At 51.1% G+C, this 21,842-nt stretch overlaps 1 protein-coding gene across 5 annotated transcripts in view; it reads left to right on the top strand.

The window, feature by feature from the left end:
• The window catches only part of PEBP4 (phosphatidylethanolamine binding protein 4), a 203,648-nt gene that overhangs the window by 5,718 nt on the left and 176,088 nt on the right, over positions 1-21,842 (top strand). For all 5 annotated transcript variants that reach the window (XM_080672345.1, XM_080672344.1, XM_080672348.1 and 2 more), the window contains one exon: positions 1,087-1,213. In XM_080672345.1, the coding sequence (XP_080528471.1) occupies positions 1,087-1,213 (127 nt within the window). The remainder of the gene's footprint in view (positions 1-1,086; positions 1,214-21,842) is intronic.

The following is a 21,842-nucleotide window of genomic DNA, read 5'->3' as shown; positions in this document are numbered from 1 at the left end:
AGGGGCCATGCCACCTCACACCCAGGGGTGCCTCACAGCCACGCTGTTTCATAATTGAGATGTAACACTGTTGAGCTGTTCCACAGCCATGCTGTGTCACAGTTGAGCTGTTTGCACTGAATGAAGTCTCCTCCTCCACCATAATCCATATTGGGGATTCCTGTTAGTGTTGAATTGGCACCAATGACCATCAGTTGACAAACCCTAGGGAGACCCTGAGTTTTTGTGATAAAAAGTGACAGAAGGATGAGGAGGAAGAAGCAAGTGAAAACAAGGCACAAAGGTTTTTGTAAATAATCAGTTTGAAAGCCTGGCTTACATCCCTGACTTTTAAACACAAGTAAGCCCTTAAGGCTCCCCCTGGTGGCATTGTGGGATCAGCCATCCGGCTGAGCCGGATTCTCAGAGCACTCATGCTGTTCAGACCCTTTTCAGGGAGAAGGTAGATAAATAAGAACATAGCACAGTCTTAGTGATGAGATATTTTACCCCCTGAGAGATATTTGCATTTTGATAGTGCAATGAATAGTAGGCCAAGGTATGGGCAATATCTAACCCAAAGAAGTGGATTGTTTAAGTGGTGGGATTCCAAACACTGAGAGGATCTTAATTGTAAGGGAAGAAAACAGATTGTGCCATGAAGAAGGCTGTGTTAATTTGCTAAATATTTCTTTATGTAATAAAAACATTCCTGAAAAGCAATGTTTAAATACGATTCTTATAATTGTACTTTACAGATACTGACCACACCTGGCCCCTGATTAGTTTGCCTAGGATATATGTTCTTTTTGAGAAGAAAACACTGATGATAGCTAACACTTTCTGACTGCTTGCATTGATCCCTTACTTTACTCCTCGAGCCAACCTGTACATAGATTCTGTTAGTGTCCCCATCTTACAGGTAAATAAACTGAGGCACCAAGAGGTCAGGTACCTCTTAGGCCACACAGCCACACAGATAGTGGCAGGTCTAGGATTCAATCCCACTTGATTATACAGTTCCCAATAGTGTTAGACAGAAGCCTTATATACCCCAGACTCCCTAAAGCCCTGACATGGGCCAATCATTTCTCTCTCTCTTTGCAGGGGCCTTGAAGTTTTCTACCCAGAGGTGGGGAACATCGGCTGCATGGTTGTTCCTAGCTGCAACAGCTACAGGCAGAAGATCACCCTCTGGCCCCAGCCAATAGTCAAGTTCCCGAAGGCCTCGGAGGTGAGTGAGCAGGCCTGGCCTGGAGGATGAGCCTGCTCCTCTGAGTGACTAGAAGCTGTGTGCAGAGCCATCTGGGTTGGGTCTGGTGGTAACAGATGGCTGTTAGCCTTGGAGAAGGTTGGATGGGTTGCAGATTGGGAGAGCTTTGTCGGGGCTCAGGGGCCATCTGCCCAGGCCTTTCCCTGCTTCTGCAGTCCCCGAGCCCCCAGCCTGGCCCCTCGGTCGTGGGGACCAGCTGGTGCATGCTTTAGAGTCTGCAGAGAAAAGGAGGAGAGAGAGGATGTGGGGAGTTCTTTCTCAAGGTGCAAGTGGCCTGGGCTTTCAGAACGACCCTCCGAATGAGGAGGAGCTGGTGTGTAAAGGCAGCATGTCCCGTGTAGGCTGAACAGCGGGGTCAGTGTGCCTTGACTCAGTTATCACAACAGGAAACACGCTCAGAAGTTCACCCCAAGTTGCCTAAAATAGAAGACTGGAGCACTTTAGGAATTGGAAGTGACTATGTCTTTTACTGGGAAATGATTAGCACCACATTGTTCTGGAAGGTTCCCCTGGTTTGGGGAAGGGCCATGGGACTGGGAAGTAGGATGTGGCTGCTGCTCCCGGTGTCCAGGCCATGTCCTGGGGGGAGCTGCTCCCGGGTTCTGGGTACCGTTTACTTCTTCCTTGACTCCTGGGCCAGGCCAAGCCCCCAAAGCATCCGGGGTGAAAGGTGACCTTCACTATGTGCTTCGTTTTAGTGGGAGGTGCCAGTGTCCACCCAGGGACAAGGACTGATGTGTCCAGGGGCCAGGCCATGAATGGGTGGAGACAGAGGGCCATGATCAGGACGGGACCACAGGGGCACCGAGGCCAGCCTTTGGGTCTCCTGGGCATGTGGCAGGGAGCGGCCACAGCGGGCTCTTCACCTGTCAGCACAGCCTGCCCCTCTGTCAGCCAAGCAGGGCGCGAGAGTCCGTTCAGGGTGGGGTCAGTTAGAGGTAGAGGGATAGATTTTTCTTTCTTTCTTGAACTGTTTTTCACTATCAGGGGCCAAATAGATTGTGACATGTCTCACAGTTTCTGAGGCTGGGAACACGAAGTGCTGATAGGCTATTGTGTTTACAAAGGTGACAAGAATCCTTTCCTCTGGGAGACGGAGCAAGGGAGTAACAAAGAGACCTTCCAGATGTCCTCCCCTCTACCCTCCCAGTCCTCTGTACATGCAGGCACACTCAGGCACATGTGTCACCCCTCCCCCCGGAGACCCTTGGCCTGGGTCACGCCATGGGCAGGTGGGAGAGGCAGGGGAAGTGGTCACTGCGATCTAACTCATGGGACAGGATGGAGGGTGAAGAAGTAGGGCGGGAGCAGAAGAGTGCAATGTCGCCCGTGGGAAAGGACTCTCAACTCACCACTAATTCACTCATTTGCGAATTTGTCACTGAAGGAGTGAGGAGGTTGGACCAGATGATTTTACAGCCCATTAACTAACTGCCCCAACAGGGATTCTCAGTTGCTTACTCATGTTATTGCTGCAGATGTCCACTAGATGGCAGTGGAGACTTTTCTGAGTACCTAGTGTCCTTGGGAGGGACAAGTTTGAAGCAAGTTTGGAAAGTCTGCATTTTTTTTTTTTAAATATATTTTATTGATTTTTTACAGAGAGGAAGGGAGAGGGATAGAGAGTTAGAAACATCGATGAGAGAGAAACATCGATCAGCTGCCTCCTGCATGCCCCCCACTGGGGACGTGCCCGCAACCCAGGTACATGCCCTTGACCGGAATCGAACCCGGGACCCTTCAGTCCGCAGGCCGACGCTCTATCCACTGAGCCAAACCGGTTTCGGCGGAAAGTCTGCATTTTATTGGATTCCGTTGATGCTGATTGTCCTGGGGTCTGGGCACTTGACACAGAGAGGTTATCACCCGCTCCGGATCCTAGGGTCTCCCATCGCATCTCATCCCTGACGTGGGCGAGGAAGAACACCTGGGCATTTAGGAAGGACATAGAGCTGTGGCGAAGAAAGCCAAGGAGGGCAGAGATTTCACAGAGGGAGGCTGGTCGAAGTGGTGGAAAGAAAGAAAGAAAGAAAGAAAAAGTAGTTTTGTGCTACTACAGAACTACATATTGTGGAAATTTGACCTTCGAGAAAGCAGATTCAGTTAGACTTACCCAAAGCCACCATTCATCAGGTGGAACCCCCTTGATGCTGAGTGCTGTTCATGTGTCATTTCATCTAATGCTCTCATCAAGTCTGCAAGTTATGTTTTTCTTTAATTGAGATTATTAGTGGCAAGTGACAAGAAACAACTGAAACTAGCTTGAGGAAAAAAAAAGAAAAGAAAGAAGGAAAAGAAAAAAAGAGAAAGGAAGGCATTACTGGTTCATAAACTGAAGACTCCAGGGATGACTGCAGGCGTTGCTGTATCCAGGTGCTCAAACAACATCACTAGGGCTCTATCTATCTGTCCCTTTTCTCTATTTTTTTTTTCTGTGCTGGTTTTGTGTGTAAAAGACTTTCCTGTGATGACAAAGACCACCCTCAGCAGTTTCCGATTTGTGTTTTACTAGCTCACCAATCCTAGTGGGAGTAGATTGACCCTTTCCAACCATGAAAAGTACCAAGATTTGTCCCACTTGGATCGCATGGCCATCCCTGAACCAAACAGTGAGCTGGGCGCCCCATTTAACCTATGAGGGCTGAAAGCAGAAGGGATGCTCCCCCAGAGGAGAAGCAAGGTGCTGCTTACCAGCAGGGGAAAGGTGCTGGGTTGGAGAAGTAAGAAAAGTCCCTACAGGAGGAAGGACCCAGGCCACATGCAGAGCTGGAAAGTGGCAGAGCCAGGTGTAAACCAGGTCTGCCCACCTCCAGAGGCGTGGCCCCTGGACCACTGGCAGGGGTTCTCGGGGAGACACTGGGGTGCTGGCACAGCGGGGGGGCGGGGCTTGCTGAGGGGATGCGTTCCTGGGACAGAAAGGGCAGTGGTTCTAAGGAAGGTGGTGGACAGGAGGTGGAGACAGACCAGGAACGTTGGAGGGGAAATAGGGCGTCTCCAAAGTGGGGGAGGAGAGCCTGAGTCCCAGTGACCGAGAAGAGGCTAAAGGAATGTCCTCTGGGCCCAGGGCCTGATGGAAAGGACTGTGTGGGGACCATGCCTTCTGTAAAAGCTGATTAAAGCAATGCCACCAAAGCAGCGAATGTCAGTGGACTTTACAGGGAGCCCCTCCCATCCCCCCCTACACACACACACACACACACACACACACACACACACACACACCTGAGACCCTGGAGAGAGGCTTGCAGTGGGCACAGGGGGCTTGTGCCTCCACACCTTTGCTTAGGCACTCCCCATATTTGGACCCTGCACTCTGGGATACCCTGCCCCCACCAAAATGTTTCCTCCTCCAAGAAGCCTTTCCTGACTGCCTCCCTCCCTCCCTCTGGGACCCACCCCCATTCCCAGCTAATCTCTTCTTTTTCTGAGCCTTTTTAATGTCCTCTACACTCCAAACTCAGAGTTTGCTTCCTTCTGTTTTGTATTGCGGTTGTATATTCATAGCTTCAACCAATTGATAACAGGACCGTGTGTTGTATTTCTTTGAAGCACCCACAGCCCCTAGCAGCATCACAGACCCCATGTTGGCTGACCGGGTGAGCAAGTGGCTGAAGGAATGAATGAATGAATGAATGGCAGGTGGAGTGTGAGCTATGAGACATGTGAGCCCAGTGGGTGTCCTGGGTCATCTGAAGGAAAGCTGCTGAGCCTGGGGGACCCCAGACAAGCATTCGTTTCTCCCACACCCAGGTGGGTGTGGCTGAGGGGTGGGAAATGGGAAGCAGGGAGAATGAGGAGGTCAGGTGGGTTCCTGAGAAGGCAACGTAATGCAGGGAAATAGGGCCGGTCCCTGTGCCAACAGCCACTGAGGGCTGAGGAAGGTGTTGAAGTAAGAGGAGGCTTTCTCCCCTGGCACTTTGACAAACAGCAAGAGGCAAACATCTTAAAATGCATCCCTTCTCGAGCCAATGAAAACGGAAAGCTTCTAGAATGAGGCTTATTCTTCACCTTGAATTTAAGCAGCTGGAATCCTTTTGAAGTGAAAAAAAAATTGCCTTTAAGTGGGGAATGTGCATTGCATTCAGGGAAGGAAACGAAGACCACTGGGGCTCTGTCCCGCTGTCCCTCGGCTTCCCAGTGAGGGGCAGCGAGGCCCTAGGTCTCCTCCCGGGGGGCAGGCAGGTCCCTGCACCACCCCACGTTGTTGGCGTCTGTGTTGCTGGAGGCCTAACCCCGGGGCCTCTGCAGCAAGAGGTGCAGATGGACTCTTCCAGGTGCGGAGCTGGCAGAGGTGAGGACATGGAGTGGTCAGCAAGGGCCGACCTGCAGGGGTCCGGTCAGACAGACCCCGGGAGGCTCCTGCACGGCCAGGCTCGGGGACAGTGCTCTCGAGCACTGCTGGAAAAGTAAGAAAAGTTCCTCCAGGAGGAAGGACCCAGGCCACGTGCAGAGCTGGAAAGTGGCACTGCTCTCGAGCAATGGGGACAGGAGTTCCAGGACAGTGGGTAAGGTCAGGACAGCGTAAGGACTCTACTCAGGGTGGGAGGGCCCACCCGTGTCCCAGTGACTGGTTAGGGAAGAATCAGTTCGATTGGACTGTCACCCAGTGCTTTGCACAGGAACGTGGTCCACTATTGTCCTTATGATGGGAGACTGGCTTGTAGTCTGAAGGGTGGGAGGTGCAGAAGGAGGATTTGTGTTTCACTTGCTTTCCAATCCTCGTGGGGGCAGGCGGCTCCAGGAGGCCTGGTGAGTCGGAGGTCCCGGGGCAGGAGCCAGTGAGGTTGTAACAGAGGGAGGGGTGACAGCTGGAGCCGGCCTGGGGAGGCAGCACCCCAGTGTCTAGATGAGGCTCACACGTCATTTTACCCTCTGTCCCTGGTCAAAGTCTGCTGCGATCACCCCGCCATGCCCCGCCCAGCCCAGCTGCTCAGCCATCTGTTGTGGGGTGCCCGTGGCCACACCAGGACCAGGTGAGGGGGAGCCCTGCTCCTCAGCCCTTCTCACCTTGGCAGCGTGACCTTTAGGCTGCAAAGGGACTTCCCTGCAGGATTTCTCAGAGTCCTCCCAGCAGCGCCGGGCGCCGGCCGAGCGGGGATGACCCCCACCACCGCAGGCGGGCGCTGCCCAGAGCCACACTTGCCCAGGCTGGGAAGTGCAGGAACCAGGCCCTGCTCCTTGCCAGTCTGATGAAGCGGGCCGGACTCGGGGTCATTTGTGCGTCTGCCCACCGGAGCAGATCCCGGAGGAGCCCCCCTCTGCCCCTCTGCCCACACTGTGCCAGGAGCCAGGGACACAAACAGAACCAAACCCCAGCCCTGCCCACGGGCCCCTGGGAATGCTGAGAGTGTGAACTGCGGTCATTGTGAACAGAATGGACTCAGAAGCCCTGTGTGATGGACTATCGCTCCCTCCCCGGCGCTTCAGCAGCAGCTGCTGGGCCTTGATCTGCGTTCCCAGTGCCCTTTGTCCCCACCGCCCTTCCTGTCGCTACACTCCCGCTCCAGGGTGTGCAGAACCCGGTCAGCCCCGGCCGCCCGGCCTCCAGGACCTTTGTAATGAAGCGGGGGTCCAGGCCGCTGGTGCTCCTGGGGGCGACCGGATGTCTGCTCCCCCGAGCAGCACATGTCAGCCAGAGCTCCCAGGCCAGTGCTGGGAAGCGGGTTCCAGATGTTTTTCAGATCAAATAATGTTTCTTTGAAAAACCGTGTGGGCTGCTCCACGGAGGGGCAAATGGGACCCGAACGCAGAGTTCAGTGGGTCTGTGTCCCGGCTGAAGGAAAGGCCGCTTGGCAGGTCTGTGGCGGGCGGCGGGGGGGTGGGGGGACGACGACTCCTTGCATGTGCGGGGTCTGTTCACAGCCGTCTGTTGAGAGTGTGAGCAGAGGCTTCTGGGAGTTAAAAATAGCTGCCCAGCCTTCACTGGAGCCATTTAAATGGACACACGCCAATTTTGAAGGCGGCAATGGCTCACCGCCTGCTGTCACTGGACAGGGAAGGTGGTGGCCCGAGAGTTCAGACAAGGCTTTGAGGATTGTACATTGAGTAATAATGTCCCTTACTATTTGCTCAAGCTGTAGACTTGGGGGTGGGGGAGGAGAGCAGGCGTAGGGGTGGGGCGGGGGGGGGGCGGGAAGAGAGGGGAGGTGCTGTCGGGCGAGCAGCTACCAGGCGCCCCCTGCAGGTGGACGGCCTCTTGGAGGGTAAGGGCCTGGGAACAGGGTGGGTGGCTGCTGGGCAGGTAGTGGTAGTTGGGGGGGTGGGGGAGCAGTTGTCACATCATCTGGACTTTGAGGGGATCTCTCTCTCTTACCAGGGCACCCCAACTTGTGGAGTGGGCAGGGCAAGTATGGCGTCTCTGTTTTACAGATGAGGAAACAGTAGTTCAAGGGAAATTATGTATCTATTTTTCATAGATATTTTTAGAGCAGTTTTAGGTTCACAACAAAATTGAGCAGAACATACGGACATTGCTCCTTGCCACCAACAACGCCCCCCTCCACTGTCATCTCCCGCTAGAGGGCGCATTTGTTAACAACCGATGAGCCTGCGCTGACATGGCATCATCAGCCACAGTCCACGTTGGCAGAGGGCTCGCTCTTGGTGTCGGACCTTCATGGGTTTGGACAGACATGGTGACACGTACAGACCACTACAGTATCATGCAGAGTCGTTTCCTGCCCGAGAGACCCTCCTCTGTGCTCTGCCTTCGCACCACCCCCTCTCTGCTAAACCCTGCAACTGCTGGTCTACTTACTGCCTCCGTGGTTTCTGCCTTTTCCAGAGCATCGTAGTGTAATCCTACCGTATGTGGCCTTTCAGATTACAGGGAGTTGAGGCTACAGCCCCGGCCTCCTGACTCCAGTTCCAGCACGCTGTCCATTATTGCCCAAGCCAGTGAGTGGCCCGTTGTCCCATGTCTTAGCTTCCTTTTGGCAATTGCACCTCCTCACTGGACGTTTCTAGCAGGACTTTGAGCAGACAGGATCCACCCACTCCTGCCCAGGTGTCCACCCTTCATTTTCCCGTCCATCTGTCTCTCCAGCTAGAACATCAGTTCCCTGAGGGCAGACCTCTGCATGCTCGGGAGATGGGCAGGAGAGCGGCCACTACCCAGGGTGCTGGGGAGGGGGCTGTCTCTTGGCAACAGGAGTGTAAGCTTTATAATTTCAAACCCCTTTCCCTGTGAGGACAGCCCTTCCCTTCTGTCAGTCCTGAGGGATAAGCCAGGCAGATGCTCTATCCACGCTGGAGGATCCAAAGCAGCAGAAGGCAGATGCTCAGCCTCATTTGAGCTTCTCACAACCTTGTGGACATCAGTTTTGCTCCAGTGCACAGAGAAGTGGGGTGATGGGACTAGAACTCGGATCCTCTGGCTCCTGCGCCTTGCTCTTTCCTACGCCCCTTCCAGTCCCGTCGTACCCAAGTGTTTACCCCACGTGGCCTGATCCGTTTCCCAGCTGCAGGCCCAGGGAAGAAGCCAGGCCTAAGCCAATGCCAGGAAGGAGTGGGATGTGGAGTCCCCTCGTCCCGACACCTCCCTTTATAATGGGGCCTGGCAGTAGCGAATGATTTAGGAAGGGGAAGATGGGAAGGAGGTAGGGGCGTGCAGGGTGCACGGCGTGCAGGGCTGTGCACAAACCAGAGATCCCCGGTTTCTCCTGCATCACCGACAGGAGGGAGAGTCAGGGTAAGCCATCGGGCCTTCTAACCCCCTGAGTTCTTTTTGCAGCACCGGGAATTCGGAGGCCCGGTGCCTGTGGGTAAAGACTAGCCCCTTGCGGAGGAAGACAAGGCCCAGAGGGGCCGGGAGGGGAGGGAGGAGGGCCAGGCCAGCCCTAGGCATAGCTCTCCAGGCCCTGCTCCTGGGAAGGCCTAGATTGCCTTCTATCTCCTGAGGCTGCGATTGGAGGAGCTGACACCAGAGGGAGACAGGCGACCGTCATCCTGCCCTTCCCAGCTAGAGCAGCAGGGCGATGGGCCTGGGCGCAGGAAGGCATTGCCAGGGGCTCGGGCAGAGGAGACAGAGGAGAGCCTGGGCGTTGAGGAACGGAGGTCCTTAATTTGGGTCCAGTGTGCACCTCTCTGAGCCCCTCGCCCCATTCAATCCCTTGGCCAGTCATTTGTGAGAATGCTCTCCTATTCAAATATAAATATCCCTGGACTGGAATGCCTTAAACCAGAGGCCACTAACTCTAAATGCCCTCAGGCTCCTGGCTCCTAATTAGGTGGGTGAGCAGCCTGGAGGAAGGAAAGGCGGAGGGCTGAGCAGATCCGCGTTCCCCTCACACCTGCCCTTAGAAAGAGTTTTGAATTGGGCCGGTGGTTCTCTGTTGATCCCGTTTCCCTGAACTGAACACGTCTGGATCATGAGCAGTCCAGCGGGAGTGAGCGTTGCTGAGGCCCTGGGTCAGAGTGCTCAGAGGCCGGGGGTGGTGGGAGAAGCAGCCACAGCCCTTGTTCCAAGTCCTGGTTCTGTCGCTCATGAATCTGTGTCCTGGGGCAAGTTACTTCCGCCTAAGATTCCTTTCCTCACCCTAAAATGGGCATGATACCCATTTCTGGGTAAGGGTCAGTGCCCAGTTCTCACTTCTCATCTTTTTTGACTGCTCCCTTGGCATGTGACCCCGTTGGTCACTTCTGCCTCCTGGCTTCTGGGACCCACGCTCTGGGTTTTCCTGCTTCTTCACTTGCTCTGCTGGGTGCTCCTCCTCTCCCCACCTCTTCATGTAGATATCCCAGGCCTCGGTCTTCTCACCTTTATTTACACTTTCTCCCTCGGTGGGTTTATCCCATGTCATGACTTTAAATGTCATCTACGTGGTTTCCTACTCTCAGGGCCTCTGGGGTATCTGACAGACCCCGCAAGGGCAATCCCAACCCCAGGTGCCCAGTCTCCACCCTCCCCCAGACCTGCCCCAGCTGCCCCCTTCCCCATCTGAGCAAAGAACAGCTCCAGCCCCCAGCTGCCGACTGAGTGTCCTGAGTCACCAACCACTGCCCTTTCTCTCCTGCACACGTCCAGCCCACCAGGAAACCCTCCTGGCTTCACTTTCAAAATTTATCCAGAAGCTGACCACTTCTCTCTGCCACTGTGAGCATGCTAGCCTGGGCCACACCCGTCATCCGGGATTATTGCAACAACCTTCTGGCTGTCTCCCAGATGCCCAGCATATTCTCAACACAGCAGCCAGAGTGAGCCCTTAAACCTGCAGGCCAGAACACGCCACACCTCTGCTCAGAATCCTTCCCTTTCTCCCCAAGTCACCAGAGTAAGAGCAAAAGGCTCACAATGGCCTGCAAGACCGATGTAAGCCAGCCCACTGTCAGCTCTCTGACTTTAACTCTTCATCATCTTTTTGTCTTGATCATCTGGCTCCAGGCCTCTGGCACCCTTTCTGTTTCTTGACCACACCAGCATGTTTTAGGGCCCTGCACTCACGGCCCCCTTCGCCTGAACCACGTTGCCTCCTCAGATGTTCATGAGGCACCTTCGCACTTCCTCCAGGTCTCTGCGGAAAGGTCATCTTCTCAAGGAGGCCCTCCTGAGCCCCCATCCTCTCTACTTCTTCCATCATATTTATCACCTTCTAACCCACATATAGTTTCTTCATTTACTATGTTTGTCTGTTGGTTTTATCTATTTCCACCCCAAAGCTACAATATGAGCTCCCTGAGTGCAGGAATCTCTGGTTTATGCACCCAAGTATCAGAACAGTCTCTACCACATAGTAGGCACTTACTAAATGTTTGCTGGGTGAAGATTATTGGATGAAGATTATGAGAATTTATATGTGTACAGGCTGCCAGTGCTGACACAGGAAACATTCAAATAAATGCTGGTGGTGCTGGTGATGATGGTGGTGATGTTGTTGTTGGTGATGATGGTGGTGGTGGTGGTGGTAGTGATGGTGGTGGTGGTGGTGGTGGTGATGGGGGTGGTGGTGAGGGTGGTGATGTGGTGGTGGTGGTGATGGTGGTGGTGATGGTGGTGGTGGTGGTGGTGGTTGTGATGGTGGTGGCTGTGATGGTGGTGGTGGTGGTGATGGTGGTGGTGGTGATAGGAGTAGTGGTGGTACTTTTTTCCGAAGCCCAGGTGACCAGTGCAGCCAGCAACATGAAAGCCCAAGCAGGGCAATGACTGGAGGACATGGGGTTCAAGGTAAAGGGTTGTGGGTTTTTAGGGATTTAAAGATAGCTAATGGATAGGGGGAGCTGAAAGGGAAATGTTTCATCCCTGGTTGAAGAGGAGTAGATATACCAGGCTGGACGAGAGCCATGCAGATAGCAGACACAGTGAGCCTGAGTACCCGCAGCGCTGACTGGAGCCTGGGCCAGCGCCTTGGCAATGGTTTGGGGGGCTGTATTGAAATAGGGACGATGGGAGGCTGTGCTCTCCTGAGGCCGGATGAGGGGCAGTCTGCGATGGTGTCTTCCCCGAGGGTGGCCGGGTACCCACTCTCTGCTCAGGGTCCCACCGTCCCACCTGGTACTTACCAGCTCTTGGGTCTGGAGAGAAGATGCACATTTCTTGGGAACTAAAGTCCCAGCTCTCCTCCTCCCCAGCGCCTCTGCACGGAAAACTGGTGTTTGGTGACACACAATGCCAGCAAAACTGCTCTAGCTCTTCGTCTTCCAAATGGAATGATGGCTAATTTCAGGTTTGGAATCCAGTCCCTTGATTTCTATCTAACGTGCTGAGGAGGAAGCTGCTCACCAGCTCTCCATACACCCCCCTCCTCCCCCCACCCCCAGATGGAAACAGAGTCACATGAGGTACCTTTTCCAGCATATAATCTCAGAACAGCTATTTCCTCCTCCCTGTTCATTCCTCCCATTCACTAGCAGAAGCCCAGGGCCCGTGGACAGGTGCCTGCCAGGCCGAGACCTCCTGAAAGGCGGGAGCAACAGATGGGACAATTCCCGCATCTCCTTGGCAACCACCTCTGACCTGGCCTGTGTACCCCAGCCTCAGGACCGCTAGGCAAGCAAATGTAGGATGCACCCTACATGAAATGCAGGAGGTTAGTTTAGAGCAGTCAGTGTCAAACCGAACACCACAAAGCCGTCAAATGACTGGGAAAGCAACATGCAGGTAAATATTGATCTGACCTTGGGGTGGAAAAGGTCTGCCCAGGCATAAAATCCAAAGGACAAAGCCATAAAGAAAAAGAAGGATGGGTATGATTTACAACGATATTTGAAACGTCTACAGTTTAAAAAATGCCATAAAGAAATAAAAACCCAACGACAAACTGAGAGAACATATGTGCCACAAATATGGCAAAGGACTATTATCTTTATGTGTAAAGCGTGCTTACAAATCAATCGGGGAAAAATGAATGCCCCAGAGAGAAAGAGGGCCAAGCTTGTTAATAGGAGATTATAGAAAGAAGAAAGTTCATTAAAATATGGGGGCGGGAGGGCTCAATTCCATTTATCATTCAAAAACTGTAATTTAAAAAACAGTTTAGACTTTACTGAAAACCAACCAAATTTGCACTTTGTTTTTTTGTATTTTTTTTATTTGTTTGTTTCAAGAGAGTATACATTACTGGTAGAAGCACACATTGTTTTATCCTTTCTGGGGGGCGATTTGATAATGCGGATTAAAATCATTAGCATGTTCATGGTATTTGAACAGTAATTTTAGCTCTATGAATTTATTCTAATCTGATTATTTTATCAGAGACATACCCACAGATGTATGTAAAAGGATGTTTGTTTTAATGTTATTTAAAATAGTGAAAGAAAAAGAGAAAAACCATCAAAACATTCAACAATAGGTTGGTTAAATAGAATATGTTCTATCCATATGAAAAAGTACCAAGTGGCCATTAAAAACATGTGCTCGAGGACTATGTAAGGCTATTGAAAATCTTACAATATATTTTTAAGTGAAAGAAACTAAATGATAAAACAGTAATTTGACTAGAGTCCCCATTTTCAAAAATTGTATCTTTTTATGCATGCAAAAAGAAGCCTAGATAGACAGAGAACACATCAAATGTTAACACTGGATCACTTCAAGCGGTGGGATTAAGGGTGATTTTTATTTTCTCTTTTACTCTTGTCTGTAATTTCCATATGTTCTCCAATGAATGTGTATTACTTTAATAATAAGGAAAATGCTATTTGGGGAGAAAAAAAAGTGAATGCTAAGAGGAAAAGGCTTCAGCTACCCAAATGATCTGAGTGCTGGTTGCTATGGCAACTATAACTTTGAATTGCCCAACTTTTTGTGAATTACTTCCCTGTTCTGTGGGGTTAGTGCTAGGGCTAGACTCAGCCTTACCCAGGCGTGGGCGTGTGTCTGGGGGTTGGGGGGAGGTGTGGTAAAGAACAGAGGGGCCCTGCCTCAAGCGAAGGCCCACAGGAGGGCCCTAGGTTTCATTCTGGCTCCTTCTCCCCTCCTAGGTACAGAGGGGCCTGGTGTCCCGCGGGAGCACAAGCTGCCCCATGCACAGATCAGCGGCAGGGCGGGGGCAGAAGAAACCCACTGCGTCTCTGAATAGGGTTCCCTAGCACGTGGGTGGAGTGGTTGATGGCTCTCTGACTTTCACCAGCCTTGCCCCACTACCAGCCTGGCGTCTACAGATGGGGTCCCGGCATCAATGTGGGGAGGTAGGCAAGTGACTACTTTTCTTTGTGTGTCAATGATAAGGACGGGCATGCACCTGAGTTCCAGGGACAGTCGCTTGAGTGAGGCACCTAAACGAAGTCTCGATCCCGGCATGAGCCTTGACTATTTGCTCTGCCCCCTTCCTTCTCTTTGCCACACAGAGAGCTCCCCTTGCCCTGAAGGAGAGTCCTGAGGTGGAGCACCGGCCACAGGCCCTAGGGGGTGCTGGGGGCTGGACACCCTGTGCGCAAAGGCTCTTCTGTGTCCTATACTAGGAACCGACTGTCTTGCTGCCATTTGTGAATCCTGCTCCGAGCTCTGGGTGTGGAGGGCTGGTTGGTTTATAGATCGAGGCAGCCACAAGTTGGAATTTTAAAAAGCAATGTGTCCTTTGAGCAGGAGCCCGGGCTGAGGGCTTTGCAGGCTGTCGCTTTGTCCCAGCGACCAGATGGAACTTGTTTTTCTGCTCACTTGGGGGTTTAACCCTTCGTGCACTCCCTCCACTGCAGCCCCATTCAAGAATCGCTGCCTCTGGGGTGAGGAGTCAGCATGAGTGAGAACCCATGCATTTGAGCCTCGGTGACATTTATTGGAAATGCCTCATCATTTTAATCCCCTGCCTTGGCTGGATTATGTTGTTTTATTTGGCACTCACTGACATGTGTCAGGCACCCTTTCTAAGCGCTTTAGAAATATTAACCCATTTTCTCTTCACAATCATTATTATCCCCATTTTACAGGTGCGTGTACTGAGGCACAGGTCAGTTAAGCAACTTGCCTAAGGTCACACAGCTGGTTGTGTGAGTGATAAAGCTGGGATGTGAAGCCCTCTGTGTGGTCCTCAAGTTTGTGTGTTTCATCACAAAATTACGGCTGCCTCTCAGAGAGCAGGTAAATGAGTCCTGTTGTTGATGGTCCAGAGCTCCCGGGGAGGTCCTTCCCACTCAAGCTGTCGCGATGCGAGGCACCGTTAGAGTGAGATGAAATCTGTGCCTGAAACACCACTGCCACCCTGGTCTGTCTCACCTGAGACCCAGTGTCTCCTTCAGGCCCATCAGACTGCAAAACCTCTAATTATAAGGTGTGTGCAATGGAGCGAGTCCAGGCCCCGTGCCCACCTCTCTCCTCCAACCCCCCGCGGCACATGCAAACCCAGGGGCTCCTGGTGGGACCCTGGGTCCCTGAGTTTGGAACTTCTGTTCTACTGCAAAACTTGTGCCACATACAGCCTCCCTCCAGCAGGGGTCCTGGGGTCTGCCTCTTGCAAACTCTCCTGCCTGTTTATGGAGCAGAAACCGCAGGGCTTTCTGAAGCTTTGTGAAATACTGGAACCCTGTGCTTCCCAGGGAGAAGGAGCAGGTCCTTAGCCTAGGACACCCCAGCACGTTCTTTGTCCCCTTGGACACAAGTGGGAGTGGACAGAGACCTGAGCTCAGCACCACGCCCCCCCCCACACCCCACTGCCCCGGGGCCCAGGGTGCAGAGCTGCAGTGAGGGTCCGGGGCCCAGGCGCCGAGGCTGTGTAGGGAGAGGCAGTGAGGCATCAGACCCCACATGAAGCAGCGTGGGGCTTGTCACGTCCTCATCGGGGTCATAAGTGCACGTGGGGGCATGTGCTTCAGGCCGGAGGTCACCGGGGACAGGAACTTGGGTGTTCTGTTAAGGAAGAGACGGCAACGTGGTCATGCCACACTTGAGAGGAGCTGCTCTTTCTAACCTGGGCTTCTGGAGAGTGGACCCCGGTTCGTTTACATGCTCAGACTTCTTGTGTTAACCATGTTCTGTATGGCAGTTTTTCTAACAGATTACATATGACCCTGCCTTCTCAAACAGTCTTAGACAGTCTAACAAGTATGAATCAACCTCTGGTAACGGACTCCATGCCATCGCCGCCAGCACCTGTCACAGAGCGGTGCCCTGGCTGGGGACGAGCCCTCTCGGTGACGCGGGAGTTGAGCTGTGCTCTGACACCTGGGACAGGTCCAGCTCAGCCCTGACGGGCGGGCGCCCTAGTTACCGAGCCCTTAATGCAGGGGGTTGGAACTCTGGAGGCCGCTTCAGCCGCTCTGTGGTGTTTTCTCCCACAACCCGTCTGACACCAAATGTGTGGGGTTTCCTCCACACCAATACCAGTTCTCCAATTCTTCACCCACCAACATGGAACCCTAAAATTCAACTCAACCATCACACTAACTACCTGGGTTTAGTATCAGACCCCAGAGGTTAAGGGCTCAGTCACACAAGACCATCCCTCGCTTCAGATGCCAGTCTCAAGTCTCGGGTGCCCAGGGTACCCACACTTCTCTCTGACTTGGCTAAAATAATCAGGACTCCCCACTATATCACCCCCTTCCAGATTCAATAGTTGACTAGGACAGCTCACAGATCTCAGGAAAACAGCTAGTTATGATCGAGTATAACACAACCCAAGGAGCAGCCAAATGGGATAGATGCATAGGGCAAGGCATAGGGGGGTTGCATGGAGCTTCCATGTCCTCTCTGGGTGCTCACCACCCTTCCAGTGCCTGGTTGTGTTCACCAACCTCGAAGCTCTCTGAACCCTGTTGTTTAGGGGTTTTTATGGAGGTTTTATTATGAATGATTAAGTCATTGGCCACCAGTGATTAATTCAATCTCCAGCTCCTCTTGCTCCCTGGAGGACTGGAGGTGGGGCTGACAGGACCAATTCTCTAATCATGCCTTTGACCAGTCCTCATCCTGAAGCAATCCAAGGGCACCCAGCCACCAGTCGTCTCGTTAGCATGCAAGACACTCATCACTGGAGATTCCCAGGGTCTTTGGAGCTGTGTTGCCAGGAACCCTGGACAGAGACCAAATATGTATTTCTTATTACTCCAGGTTGGTGTTGGACAGTGTAGAGAGTGGTTGGGCGCTATTGCAGATAACTTCAGTGGTTGGGCGCTATTGCAGGCAGCCCCACAACAGATAAACACAGGACATTCCCTACAAGGGCACAGGGAGCTCCCAGAGGGCAGGGAGGGTTGGTCAAGCTGTGTTCTGGACAGTTGAGAGCCCTGAGCCTAGGACTGTGCTGGCACCTGGCTGGTGCCTGGCCAATATTTACTGATTATGTAAATGATAAGCAAATGGCTATTTGCACCAGATCACCTGGTTTTGTGTTATTCTCTTCATTGGTTTCCCTTTTGCCGTGTCGTGGTCTTCAGTGCCTATGTTGATGCATCTCACAGGGGAACGGAGAACAAGAGTCTAGGTCCTCTGTGCTCTGCTCTAGATGTAAAGGTGGAACAGTGCCCAGGGCAGGGCTCCGAGAGGGGAGAACAGAGCTTGGGCAACAGGTGTCAGAGCTGCTCGAGGTCCCACTGCCTCGCCCAGTGTGGAGATTCTTCCCCGGAGCCAGGTCTGCCTTGGGAATATAGGTTTATTTTCTTTTCATCGGGAATTAATTTTTAGATCACTCACAAGTGATATCTGTAGGGATCAAAGAAATTTGTAGGGTTATTTGCTTCTACACGAACCACTCAACACTACTAAAATTATTTTAAAAATTTGTTTTCCTCCTGTCATCTGTCATTTCTTGCTACTGTCAAAGATGATTAATATCCTTATGTCCCTTCTAATCTGTGGCAGGATGGGAAAGCTGATAAGTCTGTCAGAATTATTTCTAAACTAAGAGTAAGTAGGCTCGAAATGAGGATGTAAGTCAAGTGTCTAAGTTTTAGCTTATGAGCCCTGTGAATATATGCCAATATGTGTCTTTAAAAATATATATATATATATATATATATATATATATATTATTGATTTTAGAGAGACAGGAAGAGAGAGGGAGAGAGAGACAGAAACATCAATGATGACAGCGAATCATTGATTGGCTTCCTCTTGCACGCCCCCTACTGGGGATCGAATCCACAACCTGGGCATGTGCCCTGACCAGAAATTGAACCGTGACCCCCTGGTTCATGGATCCATGCTCAACCACTGAGCCCCACTGGCTGGGCTTTGGAGATGGAGACAAGGAACGCAGCAGAGGGAAGTTAGACATGAGCCATGGAGGTTTGAGTTCAGATTCTAGTTGTGTATCTAACCAGCTTAGCTATTTTCTTACCCTCTTAGCTTCACTTCCCTCATCTCTGAAAGTGGGTAATACTTACCTTGAGATGACTGAGGGAGACATGTACTAAAAGGAACAATTACAGTGCAGAGAGCTTTTTCCATAGTGGGCGCTCACTAATGTCCGTTCTCATCTTCCCTCTGACCCTTCTGACGCACAGGTGTGTTGGGGCTGAGGGAGAAGTGACCTCCAGACTTGTTTGTATTATGCCTTACATTTGGAGAGTTGGTGATATTTTTCATAGTCCTTATCTGTGTCTCCATAATGGTCCCGTGGGTTGGTGCAATGGGTTTCATGATTCTCAATTTGCACATGAGAAAGCTGAAGCAAAGAGAAGTCAAGGATCTTGCCCAACGTCACACGGGCAGGTGGTGGGAGGGCCCAAAGTAGAGGCCAGGTCTCCTGGCCGCCTGCCTTCTCGGGCTTTCTCTGTGCCCCGCTGCTCCTGTTGTCACTTGCCTGATAGCCACAGGTGAGATGGTTAACCTCTTCACATCCTTGATCGCCTCGTGTGCCACCCCTCCTGTCCCAGGGCTGGTAGGTGGTTCAAGGGACATAAAGGCCACATAAAAGCTCTTTGATGAATTAAAAGCAGTACAAAGAGAAAGTGTGCCATTTCTCTGCAGTTATTTTAACACCTTTCTAATAACACTGGCTACTGCAAAGCCTAACACCCTCCTCCAGCCGGCCCGCCTGGAAAAGGCAACCAGGCGAAAGGCGCTGGCACCCCAGGCACTGCTCAGCGACACCGCAGTCACGGGGTGAGTTGCAGGTGCTGGAACTCCGGATGGGCCCGAACCAGCAGGGCACCCAAAGAGCCTTCCAGGCAGAAAGCTAACCAATACGCTTTTGCTGCCTGCAAAGAGGGCTCTTTGTCATTCACCAGCTCTTCAGAATGAATCATTTTGAAGATTCAGCTACTTCATGCAAGCTCTTCAGTCCCCTCAGACAGAGAAACGGGCTCCCTGCCACCCCAGGGCCAAGGCTCTCCAGAGAACAGCTGGCACTTTCCCAAGGGGCTTTGAGGTGGGAAGGGCCAGAAAAGGCCATGGTGGCCCGATGCCCAGCGGTCTTGTTTGCCCAGGTCTGCGGCCAGCTTGCTTACTTAGGGCAGCTTTTCCACCTCCAGAGCGTGGGGTCACTCAGAGCACACTCAGTGTGTCTGGTGCTGTCCTAAGTTCTTTATGCGTGTCACCCTTCAATCTTCCCTCCAATGCTGTGAGGCAGTTGCTATTGTTATCCCCATTTTCCAGAGGAGAAAACCGGTGTTCGCTTGCCCCGGCTAGTGAACCTCAGAGCCAGCCTTTAAGCCCCGGTGTTCTGATTCTAGAGGCTATGTATTAACAACCATGCTGTCTGCTTATTTAAGACAAAGGACTTGGATTCATCAAGCCACATTTCCCTGGAAACATCCACAGTAGGGACCAGCCAAGGGAGACTTGGTTGAGCTCAGTTTCCCTGTCTAGTCTAGTTTCCATGGTGAGGCCCGTCCCTCTCTGCCTTCCTGAGCTCCTCCCCTCTGGGGAGTATGGGAGCCTCCTCAGGGCTCAGCCCCTCAAAATTCACCCCTTCATTACCCAACAGGGCTCTCCAGCCTGTCCTGCGTTCCTTCCTGGCTGGCATATTTCATTCAACCACAGATCTTCTCTTACAAGCGGTGTCTCATATACCCCAGACCCATGAGAAAGACTGGGGAAGTAACAGACATCCCAGGGGCCACTCTAGCTTCTTCCCGGGAGGCAGAGCATAAGGGCATACACCCCATTCCCTTGGGTAAGAACATCTATGGTTGTCTTTCAAATCTTACCCTAAACCAGAGGGTAGAGCACTTTGGTTCAGATCCCTTTGTATTAGATTGAGCTGCTTGATGACTGGGAGAATAGAGTTACATTTTCTGAGATGGAGTTGTTTTCTGCCATAACAAATACCACAGTCTGGGTGGCTTAAACAATAGAAATTTATTCTCACAGTTCTAGAGGCTGGGAAGTCCAAGATCAAGGTGCTAGCCAATGCAGTTTCTGGTGAGAACTCTCTTCTTGTCCTCTCTTGCAGCCAGCTGCCTTCTCTGTCTTCACATGGAGGAGAGAGAGCGCACACACTCTCTAAGGTCTCTTCTTATAAGGACACTAATCCCATCATGAGGGCCCCACCCCCATGACCTCTTCTAAACCTAATTAGCTCCCAAAGGCCCCACCTTCAAATATTATCACTTTGGGGGTTAGGGCTTCAATATATGAATTTGAAGTAGATACACACGTTCAGTGCATAATAAATGGAAAAAACTGAGGAATGAGTAAGTTTAGGGGATGGGTATGAGAATTTAGGTAATCTGATATGGACATACTGAGTTTGAGGTGTCATCAGACATCCAGGGAGAGATGTTGAGTGAGTTTTAATATATAAGAGTTTGATGTTCAAAGAGATCCAGTCTGGAGATAGAAATGGAATGGAAACTTAACCTTTCCAAGCCACAGTTTTCTCAACTATAAAATAGGATTCACAATATCCATCTCATGGGGTTGTTGTAAAGTTTGAATAGGAAAAACAAAATGCTTGGTGGTATTTTTATGCATGCTAAAACCAGAGAGCTAATTATTGAGAGTTAAATGACCAAGATAAGTCTGGCTAAAAAACATGGCATATACAGTTTGACTTTGGTACCTCGGCCCTCCACATAGCGTGTCCTTTCCCACATCTCTTTCTCCCTAAACATGGCAGCATCTTCTTTCTTGTTCACCCCACCCCCATCTATGTCTGTTCTTCTGAAACACATCACATCACAGTGTGGTAGCTGATAGCAGCTTAAAATGTTAAATGCCCCAAGGGAGTTTGCATGCTAAGAGACCAAACAGTTAAATTAAAAGAATAAAGAGAAGGAAAGGGAAATGAGAAGAAGGGAAAAGGGCTATATTTGTCAATTAACAGAGATCTATAAAATTTACTCAATTTTAAGTTTTTCTCATATTTTTCTTAAAATTTTCCTTTCCACATCAATGTCTACATTAAGCTTTAGTATATTTATTTAGTATGTATGTATTAATATATGTTTTGTTCAGTATATTAGTATATTTTATTGCGAGAGGGAACCATCATATGCATTAGTATAAGTTTAGATCTGCTGTGCTAAAGAAAAGAGACACTAATTGTGGATTTTCAGGCATGATAGAACAGATGGTGAGATGGTTGAGGCATCTGACACCTCTGAAATTCTGCCCCATCATAAATTGTCACCTCCTAACCTCTGTGTAATGCTGGTTCTACCAATCAGCAAATAGGGTGGGAAAGTCTCAATTGCTGAGCCTCAGCTTCGACAGTCAGAGAGGACAGGTAGGGGAAATGAGAAATGAAATAGATGATGCGTTTCTCTAGGTATCCAGAACTAGAAAAATCTTTCTGGACAAATGTTAGGAAAATTGGTATAGGAGTGCACCTTAACCAGCCACAAGAACCTATGTGGTGAGGGGTGGGAGGAAACTGAGGGTAATCTCAGGAAGAAGGATGGAACCCCAATAATATCCCCATTGAACATAACACTGGGGTGAGAATTAATAGGCAAGCAGGTGCAAAACTCCAAAAGCAGGAGCAAAATTCCTCCTTATTAATGGATGTTAGCCCTAACCCATGTATTGCTCTAGTTCAGATCTTCATTATGCCATACTTGAGCTATGGCAATGGTTTTCTAAACTAACTCCCTGTCTATTCTCCGAGATTAGTACACGTCCCTCCTCTATATTCTAAGGGCATTTCTCTCACTCTACATCAGAATGCGGTGTTTTGGAAACATGTCTCATCTCCACAACTGCATCACCAGCAGCTTTATGGCAGTGTCTTGCCCCACACATCAGACCTGCCCTCAGGCAGAGGGAGCACAAGGC

This window comes from Plecotus auritus (assembly GCF_963455305.1).
Source record: "Plecotus auritus genome assembly, chromosome: 6".
NCBI lineage: Eukaryota > Metazoa > Chordata > Mammalia > Chiroptera > Vespertilionidae > Plecotus > Plecotus auritus.
The sequence above is the reverse complement of the archived record's forward strand: the minus strand, read 5'-3'. Positions and strand labels throughout refer to the sequence as shown.